The sequence below is a fragment of the Thunnus maccoyii genome, chromosome 6, assembly GCF_910596095.1.
Source record: "Thunnus maccoyii chromosome 6, fThuMac1.1, whole genome shotgun sequence".
Lineage (NCBI taxonomy): Eukaryota > Metazoa > Chordata > Actinopteri > Scombriformes > Scombridae > Thunnus > Thunnus maccoyii.
In genome coordinates, this window is record NC_056538.1 from 17,354,982 (window position 1) to 17,367,226 (window position 12,245).

Below are 12,245 nucleotides of genomic sequence, written 5' to 3' on the forward strand. Positions count from 1 at the left end.
CAAGCATCCAGGTTTTATTTTCAAGTAAATGAAACGTGGTTAAATTACCTCAAAGTGCCTCTCTTTATCTGGGTTTGAATTTAAAGAACATAAAATGAGCTCATTCATCACTAAATATATGAATCCAAGTTATCAATAAGCTAACTCACGATTCATTTAAATAGTAAACATGAAACAGACGTCTCAAAAACAACAAAATATTTTTTATTTTAATTAAGTGACTCAGATATACTGGCTAATAGACTGGTTGGTTGGACTGTGTGTTTTAAATAGATAAAATACAATGAACTCTATATGTCTTTAATATGAAGTCCACTTAGTCTCATCCAGTCTACGCCTTTAAGACTGAGATTAGATTATTCACTGGGTGCAGTAAAGCTTTGTGTTGCTGCCATGGTAACAGTGCTCTGAGTGAGAGCAGGGCAGAGGTCTGACGGTCTTTCAGAGGGCTTGAGGCAGTAAACTGAGTGATCCAGTTTGGCACCGGATGAGGGAGAGAGGAACAACAAAGAGAGAGGCGACGTCCTTGGTCACCGATGGGTGTTACTCCTGGATACAGCAGACATCTGGTTACACCTGCAGCCAGCTCAGGTCATCAGCCCTGAACAAACACAGATATTCAAATATTCAACACAGACAGTATGTTTACATGCACACTAGTAATCCATTTACAGGTTTTATCTGGTCTTTGATTATATTTAGGATTTGAGTTCTGTACGAGTGGATAACACAAACAGTCAGTGGAAAAACTGCAGCAACAAAACAATCTGACATCATCATGAGGAGGAAGTAGAGCATTCAGAGCAGGCTGAAGCCCTGACTTTAGACTTAAAGGTGATATTTTTACATATGTTCACCTCAAATTTTGGAATTTTGACCATGTTAAACATAGACATCCAACATCATAACAGTATATAAATGACAATCACAAAAAGCATGTTATGTCCCCTTTAAATTACATGTGAAAAGAACTAAACCTGAACCAGACCCAAGCCTGAAATTTAACACAACAAAATGACCCAAAATCAACCCAATACTTTATGGGGTAGCAGAGCTCTATTTCTCAATTGCCAGCCCTGCATTGTGTATACATGACTATTATGTCATCCAGGTTTCCAATTACTGTCTGCTGTTGATGCAGGTCTACCATTGACATCCCACAAGGTATTTAATTTGCATATAGTATATAAATGTGTAATCTAATGTGTGTGGATGCAGGACGACACTCACTGAGCCTGCGCTTTTGTTATGCGCTGTCCTGTAGCCATCAGTTCTGCCAGGTGAGTCACAGCAGGGTCAAACATCAGGCTAGCTGCAGCAACCACCACTTCATCTCTGTCGACAAAGGGAGGTGCAGGAAATTTAATAGCATGATGTAGCAATTCATGTTCAGCTGCATCAGGAGTTACTCAACAGCTGCTTACTTAATATAAAAAGCGAGGAATTTCCTCTCTTCCACTTTGCCTTTGAATATGATTTCTGTGTAGCCTTCCCCATAGCCTGTAAAAAGAAGAAATAAAAGAGGGAAATGAGATTCAGTGCAGTGTGGGCTTAAATATTCTAATATAAGAGTGACAGTTTCTCAGTAAAAACTCCCACCTGTGTATCTGATACTCTTCCCAAGCAGCACAGTCCAGAAGAAAGGAGCAGAGTCAATTTTGGTTCGTTTCTTTAGCATATTTAGAGCAGCTATTCTTCCTGAGGAAAGAAAGAGAAAATGAGCATGATACACATTAAATCTTTTTTCAGCCAGACAGAAATCCCCATAAAGCTGTGTCTCTTTGATCCCTCAGTCTCTTACCGTGGGCTTGTGACATTTGCCAGTGACCAATGTTGACCCTTTGGTCTCCACAAATGCTCAGAGGGAAGGAGGTAACGTCTCCAGCGCTAAAAACATCTGGTATGTTGGTCCTCATGAACTGAAAAAAGAGCAATGTGTTTACAGCAGAGCTTCAATATCAGGCCTAGAAGCAAAGTGCTTCACTGGACTTCATCGAATTTTAACGTGCACATTTCTCAGAAATGTGTCATGCACACATCAAGATATATCATATAAATACACATCCAGTCATCCCAGTCACCTGGACACAATTAGCTCAGAGATTAGCCATATCAACACCACAGTGATTACAGTTTGTTTACCTTGTCTACAATTACAGCTTTCTTAGAATCCACTTCCACCTCACTTCCTGCCAAGAAGTCTGAATTGGGGATCACACCTGGGCAGAGTAGTGTTTGCAATGTTAACAGAACGATAAAGGTCTGTATATTATAAGGTGTAAACGTTGCATGCGAGTTCATAATCTGCAAAAAATAAATGATTTATTTTCTGTCATATATATTAATCAAAATACACATCATAACACCTGGAAACAACACAGTTAGTTACCAATTCCTGCAATCACCACATCAGCTTCCAGGGCCACACCGTTCTTCAGCACCACCTCTTTTACCTGCAGAAAGACAACATTTATGGATCCACAACAGAATATCGAGGTTTGAAGCAGCAGAATCTCAGGTTCAGCGACAGCGAGGATTGAGTAGAAGTAGTGTTACCTTGCCATTCTCCCCTCTGATCTCAGTGACTTTGTCGTTCATGTAGAACTTAACATTATGTTCCTCCAACATCTTTAAAAGGTAAAAAAAACTTAATTAAAATTGTGTTATGTTTAGTAAAAACAGATAAAATGACATACAGCTGTGACAAAGACAGAATGTCATCATTGTTTCTTACTTGCATTGTCATCTTGCCGATCTGTGGGCCCAGAGAGCGCTCATACGGGTATGAGCCGGTGCCAACGACAGCCACACTTGAAGCTTTGTCTGATAAGTAGGACGCCACCTCCATACCTATTGTGTTAAAAGAAAAAACGCTAGTATCATTGTCTTGTGTTGTCAGTTATTTAATTAGTATATTTAATAATAAGACATTTTGTCAACATGTCAGAGTAGGAAAAGCACAGGTGTAAATAATAAATTAAAGACAGCTGAATTCCTTTTAGCAGCTTCAGTTTCAGCTTCCTGCTACTGTGCATGATGGCTCACTGTCACACTGTCACGGCGTACTGGGACACTTGAATAGAGCAGAGCCATTGTTAATGTTATGAGTAACACCTGTGCTTGTCTTGATGCGTCTAAATGTCTGCTGTGAAAAAGCTTATTGGAGCGTCTTGAGATAATAAAAAACACCAAAAAAACAAAAATGAGCTAAGATTTATACTGCAATGTAAAGAAAACTCAAATCTGATTACCTATGAAGGAGGCTCCAATGATGACGGCCTTACGACCAAGGCAGGAACTGTGAATCTCTTGGGAGTCTTCATAACTCTGCAGTAACTTCACTCCCATCAGGTCCTTACCAGGACAGTCTAGCTGCCTCGCTCTGTGAACAGAAGAGGGACTATTATATTGCTAATGCTTCATGGAAGTCTTACAACTCAACAATTACAGATGTTTTTCACAGTCTTCTATGTGTTTGTGATACTTAAGTGTAAGAAAACAATCTAAAAACTATTTGAGGAAGAGGAGAATGAGTCTAACCTGCAGCCCGTTGAGATGAGCAGCTGGTCGTAATGCTGCAGGGTGCCATCACTCATCTTCACTGTCTTCTCAGGTGGGTTTACAGACACCACCTGACACACAAAATATATTTCAGTTTTTGCAAGATGGTGAGACCACATCACAAATATCATTTTTTTTTGCTTATCACCTCTTTCTGTGTCCACACTTCTATCCCATATTGTTGCAAAAAGTCACTTGTTCGGAGGAGGATGCTGCTTCTGTCCACATTCATAGCCTGAAAAGAGAAAATGCCATTTATGTGTTTAACCATTTCTTAAAAATGTCTCTTGTTGAAGAGACATTTCTTCTAAACAAAGGTTAACCACACACTTCAAAAAGACAAGCAATGCAGGATGGTGTTTACTGTAATTCAGGAATATGAAGTGTTTATTTGATTGCATGAATACAGGTCACAGTTCTTACCTTACTCAGTTTGGGTTTGTCAAATGGAGGCAGGGTTTCTTTGGTTACTATGATGATTCGACCTTGGTAACAGTTCTGCCGCAGCGTCTCAGCACAAACCAGGGAAGCAGGGCCTGAACTCACAAAGATTACAGTCAGTCTGTTCTTACTTAGCCGGTATATTCAGAGACAGAGCTTAAGGACACACAGCAGCACTACACCACCAAGTGTAGTTGAGCACCATCTCTAACCCTTTTCTAATTATCTGGGACGATTTCACATTTTTGTGAGACTGATGGCCTGAAGCTTGAACTGTCATGTGAAATTTCCCATGATTATTACATCCAGTCCTTACCTCCTCCTATGAGCAACACTGTGTGTTTGATGTCTGGTTCCACGCTGCACATCTCCTTCACCCGTCTGGTCATCTTCAGAGTCTGAACATAAACAACGGATTGCTTAAAATGGAGCATTTTTACACAAAATGGAGGGAAACACTGTGATCATTTCATCTATTTAACTTGCAGTCACTCACTTTTTTGTTGATGGAAACGTACACGTTGCCATCCTGAACTTTGACCTGTGAAATGAATTTTTTAAAAAGAGAAGTTTAGCCACAAAATATGAATTTTTTCCCCCAAAACAGATCATAGCACAGTGGAGGTAAGTTGTGTGCACCGCCAAAATCATGTTTCCAGACTGCGAACGGCAGCAGCTGAAATGTTGACAATAGCATCCATTTTATAAGAAAGAAGAAGTACCCAGAACAATAATAATATCCTGAACTGGAACTACAAATGTTGTGAACGAGGGATACGTCATATGTGCAGTTCTTGCCTTAAGTTTGCACAAATTAAATTCAACACCATGTACTCAACATATACTGTTTAGAAAGCAATCCTAATGACAGCTAAATACTAACTATACTGACTAAATATTCCTTTGTTTGATCACCTTTCAAGCCAGTCTGCAATACATGGATGTGGGGCCACCTGCTGTTGTGACATCTAATCCCAATTTTGGTAAAAAGTCAAAATTCATGTCCACGAAAGATACTGTATATAAAAAAGTTGTATTTGGAAATAAAAGTTGTCTTTTTACACCACATGAAAAGAGTGAAATTGCAACTTTTCTGATAAACCAATGTATGCTTTTGTTAGAAAGGTATATAAGCTTAATCTTGCAACAATTAAAACGAAAGAACATGCATTTTTGTTTCCATTTAAAGGGCATAAAAATCATGACATCAACAGAATATCTACAGAACGGGCAAATTGTTGACCTAAGTGTTTGTGTAAGTAAATCATAACACATTTTAAGATTGAAAGAATATCTGGATTCCTTCCTGTTGAAAAAGCAGTAAATTGTTATTAAATGTTGACCTCTAATGACAAGTTTTACCTTATAGTTGGGCAGACAGTCCAGACCTGGATACTCTTCAATATCTCCAGTTCTGACATTGAAGCAAGCGCCATGAAAGGGACATCTCACTTTATCACCAATCAGTGCTCCTGGATTATCAGAGAACATGCAGTTAACACTACTCAATGCAAAAAGGTCGTTAATTCAGAGTAAGATGTGTAGAAAGTGAGAATCTGGATGTAGCTGAAGGCTTTACCTTTAACCAGAGGAGCGTTATAATGAGAGCACTGGCTTCCGACCGCACTGTACTGACCCTGCGTACGGACAAGCAACACCTTCTGATTCTCCACAGATACTTCTTTCATCCTTAATAAGCACATAGAGGAGAAATAGTGAAGGAAACGTAGCTATAGACAACTGAAACCACAGAGGGTGTAACATTTTTAATCTGTTATCTTTGATTGTTGTGACTTACTGTCCATCTTTCAGGTCAGCCTCCTGACAAACCAGTCCGGTCACCTCCTCCAGCTCCTCACCATGAACTGGTTCTTGGCATTGATTCATTCTTAAAAGACATTAAGAAAACCTGCCTGTTGTTAGGCTGACTGGGTTAATTGTGTTTTTGTTCTATTTTAATCATAAATTATATCTCATGGTTGATGATTACAGTATTTCCAATCTGTTTCACCTGTTTGCTGTATAATCTGTATATCTTTGTGCATTAAACAGATTATATGCCCAACACAAATAATATTACTGTTCATTTAAAACCAGCTGTATTGCAACTTTCTCGTAATTCTTATATAGTCAAAATAAAAAGCACGAGCACTGCATATTTACTATTATTAGCATTATGTTTGGCTCCAGTGAAGAGAAATTCAAACCTACACTGGAAATTGAGATTATTTTGAAACCAGAGGGTATAACGTAACTGTGAAGTTGACAGAATACAGTAACTAAAGCATCGCAGATCCGGTTCTGCAGCAACTATTCATCCTATACATCGTTTTCCCGATACGCTTCATACATTTAGCTCGTGGATGTATTATGATTCATAAAACATCATAAATAACTGCGCTATCCTCACCTTGGTCTTTTTTCTTCCTTGATGCTCGCACAACTGTGATCCTCGCCAGTGTTTTCAGCAGGGGAACAAACGTGATGCGTACGCGAGCGCAGGCGAACCGCGTGACAGCCAACCGGAGTCCCCGCGAGCTCCTCCCACAACCAACAGCGATTAGATAAAGACAGACTAATGTATGGATAGATAGATAGATGAATGTGAAGTCCCTAAAATTGATTTGGTTGTTAATGTGATCATTATAATGAGTTTATTCAAGGTACTTATAAGTTTTTTATTCACAAATATAGTTTTCTTAAAGAAATCAACATTATTTTCTCTGTTCCTTAATGATTTCACATTTTTTGAACTCTCTAAAATCTCTTCAAAACAAAAAGAGTGTATCGATTATTATAATTACATTTTGAAAACGTTTAGAATTGCCGTATTTAAAAAATATATTTTATACTGTACTATTATAATTACTATTTTATTTTATTGTCATTGTCTTTGTCCATCTAATTTATATTTCCTGTTACAAGACTTGATTATAATTTCAATTCACAATAGATTGTGAATTGAAATTCACATTTGGACTGTGATTAAATAGGGAGTGTTATAATAAATATATAGTTTCAATAAAAAAAGATGCATTAAACAAGCCAACGTTAGCCTATCTCAGTGATGTTCACACACTGAATTTTGAACCAAAAAAAGCAAAAAACAAAAAACTTAACCAAAGTTACGAAGGTTAGTTCATGTAACTGTAATGCAGCAAAGATGACATTTTATCATTATAACAAGAAAGTAAAAGTAAAAGGTAAAGAAAGTAAAAAGTATTATCAGAGAAAATAACAAGAAGGTATCTCATTATAACTGCAAAACCACATTTTAACAAGAAACTATACAAACTGTAATTGATATTTATTGTTATTTCATTAGTTTATTTAACAAGGACCATACAAATAAACATTATTACACATAAGCAATACAACAGTAATGTGTATATAGGACGTTTAGTTGATGCTAATTTGCACCAGATTCAAACAAATTACAAAAAATATGCAAACCAAAATGTATATAAATATGATTCCTGACATACTGGTTGTTTTATTCCTCTGTCTGACCTTTAGGTATCAATTGAAGGGATCAAAACGCTCATATATTTGTTACTACCTCCTCATCATAATAAGTTATTAGTATGTTACAATGTGAGCTGGTCTTTAACCAGTTGGTGGCGCTGTGTCATTAAATATTAAAGCTTCATGTCCTCGTCAGGCTGTGGGTTGAATGAACAGCGTTGTTTTGGTCTCTTACAGTGACTGAAAACAGTAAAAAAGTGAAAATATCAACTATGTTTCTGGTCAAAGTTAGAAAACAACAATACATAATTTAAAATAATACTATATAATGTACAATCAAATCAAAATAACAATGTAACCTCTATTGATATGTAAAATAAACTACGATTCCCATAAATCCACAGTGGTTTGTGACGTGAGGTGGGTTGGGAGCTATGTTGCCTTCATGAGCTCTTCGTAATTTACAACATCCATGGGTAGATATATTTATACCTTCAAAGACATTCAAAAGCTTCAGAGATAGACTCTCTACCAAAACCTGCGCTGTTGTTCTGAGAAATAACAATCATAGCACAGAAGAACTGGAAGTATTATAACAATAATAATAATCATAATTATAATCATCACCTGTAGGAAATGTGTCAATAGTCGGTGGCTTCAAAAACCCCTCAGGTCCACTGTGGAGTGTCTTGAGATGGTGGATCCATGAAGATGATCAGGTATATCTGGTGACATGGTTGCATGAGTCATGGTGGCTGCCACTTGTTCGCTCCACCTCAGCTCCACTCAGGATGGAAAGAAGTCAGCCAGTGTCAAACTCCGCCTGTTTGTATCGTGGATTTGCTCTGAAAGATATTTTTTTATCATGTGAGAACAAGATGATACTTTTGTGTGCGCAAGATAAAAAAATATAACATTTTAGGACTGTAAGGGCTCCATAGATTTCAGTTCTCTGAGAAATACTTGGTGAAAGCACCAAGAACCTTTATGGTATGATTTCAATGCACCAAATCTATCAAAACTATAGATTTGGTGGAGCTGAAACATACTGTGATTGAAAGAAGTGATTAAAAAAAAAAGATTATTCTATGATATCAGTTCCATATTAGTAAGTGTGGTGTTGATGCAGAGCACAAAAGACATGAAGAAGCTAATCAATCAATGGAAAAACATTTAGCTTTGAGTTTAATTGGCAGTGGCTTTTTCAGATTTATTTGGCTGATGTCTATCAGCATGTGTATTGTATAATTTCCTGTTAGTACATTAATTTCAGTGCATAGTGTGAATATACACTCACCTCTTTAGGCTTTTGATTAAAAATGATTTATTTACTTTATTTTATTCACTTATTTTATTGTATTCATCTTGTAAAATGTTATTTTATCTTTTATTTTATTATTATTATCATTATTATTATTATATATTTTTATCCCTCTTATTTATTTATTTTTTTATTTTGTTTTTGTTTTTTAATCAATTGTATCTATTTTCTTAAATCTAGTTTTTATTTCACTCAATTTTATTGTCATTAGAGCTTTTAAATCTTTTATTTTCTTACATTTTCATATTTTTTATTTCTCGTGCATTAGTCTCAAATTGTTTTTACTGTTTACTGTCTACACTTGTTCTGTCTTATTATCGGCTCATCAGTGATCTGTGAAGCACTTTGAATCGCACTAATCTAAAGTTTGTTTTTATTGATTTATTGATTGATTTGTCCTCCCCATTAATATACATGAGAGGCACATAACAGGCTATTAGGAGCACTTTACAATATAATGCACACCAGTACATCACCACCACCCACTATGACCTCGATAATAAACATAAAGTAGAATTATCATTTTTCTGATAACGTCAACAAAAGTTGAACATGTAGAACCTTCATAACAGTAGAATTTATGTTAAAGTTGTTGTGTTGGATTTCATTAGATTGCACAGGTGTTCCTAATAAAGTGCTCAGTGGGTGTAATTACACTGTATAGTACATATATGTATGTATGTGTATTTTTTCCCCTCCTTCAAGCACAATTAATGTAATTTGCATTACAAAATACTGCTGACACAGTTGTTGTTTTCAAACTACAAGGTTAACATCATGTTTTATTGTTTGTATGTTAAAACCTGTTCTTTTCCCTGTTTGTACAACTTGTACAATGTGCTTTGACAATGCTGCTCCTCAGTATGGTGATGCCATAAAGCCTCTTTTGTGAAGTGAATTGAATAGAATGTGTTATGGATGGAACAAGGACAGTTCATGTGTATGAAAAGTCTGTAATTTTGTGATTTTCTAACAGCACTTGAACGCGCCTCAACACATGGAGTGTGCTCGTAGCCGCGCCTCTTTATAGTAGGGCGGGGAGACGCTGTTGTTTGGTTTCTGTTGATGTCAAAAGTTACACAAGCAAGGGGATGAGGTTGTACAACAGGCGGGTTTCACAACTGCACACGAGGCTTCACGCGCACATTCATCACCCACCTGTACGGGTCACACCTGCGGCCACTGAGGTTTTCCCCGAGAGGGTAATTAAGGAAAAACCACAAATCCGTGTCAGTGAGAAATAATTTGTCCACGCCTTCTCTATCCCTGGACAATAACCGTGAAAGAAACACTCTTTAGTAATATTTACGCGCCTCTGTGAATGAACATCAGGAATATTTGGGAATACAGCGGTATGTTAACCTGATTGTCGTCGCAAACAAGTATCCACAGTCGGAGGCTCCGCTGCATCTACTGCTCACATCTGGGGGGGAGCCCGTGAAGTCTTCTCGTACTGGACAAAACATTTCCAGCTATGGAGTTGAGTTCAGTTATTTTGACGACTGGAGGCTCTTACGGATTCTTCAGGCTTGTCAACGCTGGAGTGAGTAAACTCCCGATGCCCGAAACTGCCTGCAGGAACGCGTGGAAATGGAGAAACATCTCTACATCCTTCGTTCACAGTCTCGTCACCGCGATATGGGCAGTCCTCTGGTAAGTTAACAAACACATTAAGACTGTTTCATTCACTTAAAATCAAATTCAGTGTCTGCTGGCATCACAGGAAGCTTCTGGATGTGTTTTTTTAGATACCTGAAGCAGCCACGAGTCTGCATGGTCTCATTAAGGATGCTGGATTTTGGCGCGCTTATACATAACATTTGCTTTGGATATATTTAGATCGTATATTAACGTTCACTGCCTTGTCTTTAATATTACTATAATTTGTCTGATTGTTTTGTGTTTTGTTTTGTTTTGTTTTGTTTTGTTTTGTTTGTTTGTCATGCTACTTGTCCAGATTTCCTACGAGGATGTATAAATCCCATTGGGAATACCCTTTAAAGATCCCCTCCATGCATGTTTTTAAGATCTGTATATAAAATACTCTCCTTTGAATAATAGGTTGGCTGATGTGATTTTAACACACAAAAAAGTTCACTTATCTTGTTAAAATCCTTAAAATTACACATCCTCCTTCTCCCTCATTAAAAATTCCAGAAACTATGAATATGCAAATGTACTTTATTTCAGAAGTTTAACAAGATGTCTCCTACTTTACTGTAAAGTCTATTCTCAGTGTTTATGCACTGGAGGCTTCAGGTTTCCACATATCACACTTGATATGTACACACTTGATGTAAGTTGAATATTGGACCAGAACTGACTCCAAACTAGTTGTGATGTCACAAATCATGCTTGTAAGCCTGCGCCTTAAAATCAGATTTTCAGTGAGCACAGAGAAAGTTTCCATTTTCAGCAGATTAATGTAAAAAACAAACTGCACAGTGAAGCTCAAACAACCAACTATAGAAACAAGAAGAAAAACACATTTTTGAGCAGAGTTTAAAGATGTGGATGGAAAAGTTTACTGTGTGAAATAATATGAGTGGTTCTGAGGACATTCAAATTAATTAATTGTAGAGAAATCTCTGTCAAATAAAGTTCCAAAAACTTCATCTGATTGTCTGTTTTTATCTTTCCAGCTTTTTCCTTCACCCGCGGATGGCCGAAGACTTGATAGAGACTCACTCTGTGTTTTCTCACGCGTTGGTGTCATTTTCGATCGGTGAGTAGATCGTGATAGCGTTCAGTGCTGAATTACAAACTGTGTCCTTATAGGAATGGGCTGGTGGTGTTTTTACTGGAGGTAGATAGAGGCTTGATAGAGGTGCTGTCATCATAAGGGAAAGTGAGGAAGTGACATTATCCAAATCAGTTAATCTCATTTTCCTACATGGTGTCATAACAATTGAGTGACCTGAAGAGTGTATGTAGTCCATATAAAGCATTTATCTTAACCAGCTAACATAAGTCTTATCTTGACAAGTATTATAAGGCATGGAGATGTTTTTTTTCCATAATTTCATGTCAAACACTTTTTGCTTTACCTGAAGCCGATATGGAAAGCATATTGTCTGCAACAGTGGGCGCAGACATAGTAAACAAGCCTTTTTACACACGTGCCACCGTTAATCTCCTGAATGCTCAGCAAATTAGGAGTTGACATGTTGATATTCTCCCATCATTGCTCAAACCCTGTGGCCTTTTAATTGTTTCTACAATTCACTAACACAGTTCATATTTACCATATTATAAAGGTAAATAAAAGGGTTTACGAGGGTCAAGCTGACTCAAATTTAAACAATCTCACTATCCTGCATAGCTCTGCATCGTTCTATTTATGAGAGATGTATTACCAGTCAACCCAGTCAAAAGTTTGGACACACTTTCTTATTCAAGTGAATGGGAAGGTGTGTCCAAACTTTTGACTGGTTCTGTATATTGCAGCTACTGGAGT

The 12,245-nt window shown here is 37.2% G+C and overlaps 2 protein-coding genes and 1 long non-coding RNA gene across 3 annotated transcripts in view; 1 reads left to right on the plus strand and 2 right to left on the minus strand.

Annotated features, from left to right (window-relative positions):
- Nucleotides 1-183: 183 nt before the first annotated feature.
- aifm4 (apoptosis inducing factor mitochondria associated 4) lies at nt 184-6,534 on the minus strand. Its single transcript, XM_042415132.1, has 19 exons — nt 6,413-6,534; nt 5,801-5,890; nt 5,582-5,691; nt 5,365-5,474; nt 4,499-4,543; nt 4,319-4,400; nt 3,985-4,097; nt 3,710-3,796; nt 3,541-3,632; nt 3,252-3,382; nt 2,735-2,850; nt 2,557-2,628; nt 2,390-2,453; nt 2,143-2,219; nt 1,802-1,919; nt 1,600-1,698; nt 1,425-1,500; nt 1,231-1,335; nt 184-601 (listed from the first exon to the last, which is right to left on the minus strand). Exons 2-19 carry the CDS (start codon nt 5,887-5,889, stop codon nt 571-573), a joined length of 1,617 nt encoding a protein of 538 aa, XP_042271066.1. The 5' UTR covers nt 5,890; nt 6,413-6,534; the 3' UTR covers nt 184-570.
- A 747-nt stretch (nt 6,535-7,281) lies between these two features.
- LOC121899459 lies at nt 7,282-10,035 on the minus strand. The gene is made up of 3 exons (XR_006096708.1): nt 9,947-10,035; nt 8,095-8,312; nt 7,282-7,959 (listed from the first exon to the last, which is right to left on the minus strand). It is a non-coding gene; the product is annotated as an uncharacterized LOC121899459 (long non-coding RNA).
- tlcd2 (TLC domain containing 2) overlaps nt 9,521-12,245 on the plus strand; it is a 31,097-nt gene continuing 28,372 nt past the window's right edge. The window contains exons 1-2 of the mRNA XM_042415300.1: nt 9,521-10,441; nt 11,431-11,513. Of these exons, the coding sequence (XP_042271234.1) occupies nt 10,263-10,441; nt 11,431-11,513 (262 nt within the window). The 5' untranslated portion in view covers nt 9,521-10,262. The remainder of the gene's footprint in view (nt 10,442-11,430; nt 11,514-12,245) is intronic.

Excerpts from the sequence above, each read along its gene's own strand:
- aifm4 (XM_042415132.1), bottom strand. The coding sequence starts at position 5,889 with ATGAATCAATGCCAAGAACCAGTTCATGGTGAGGAGCTGGAGGAGGTG. Across the intron at positions 4,401-4,498 it reads ACGTTTCCATCAACAAAAAA|ACTCTGAAGATGACCAGACG; the intron begins GTGAGTGACTGC and ends GTTTATGTTCAG. Across the intron at positions 602-1,230 it reads ATAACAAAAGCGCAGGCTCA|GGCTGATGACCTGAGCTGGC; the intron begins GTGAGTGTCGTC and ends GTGTTTGTTCAG.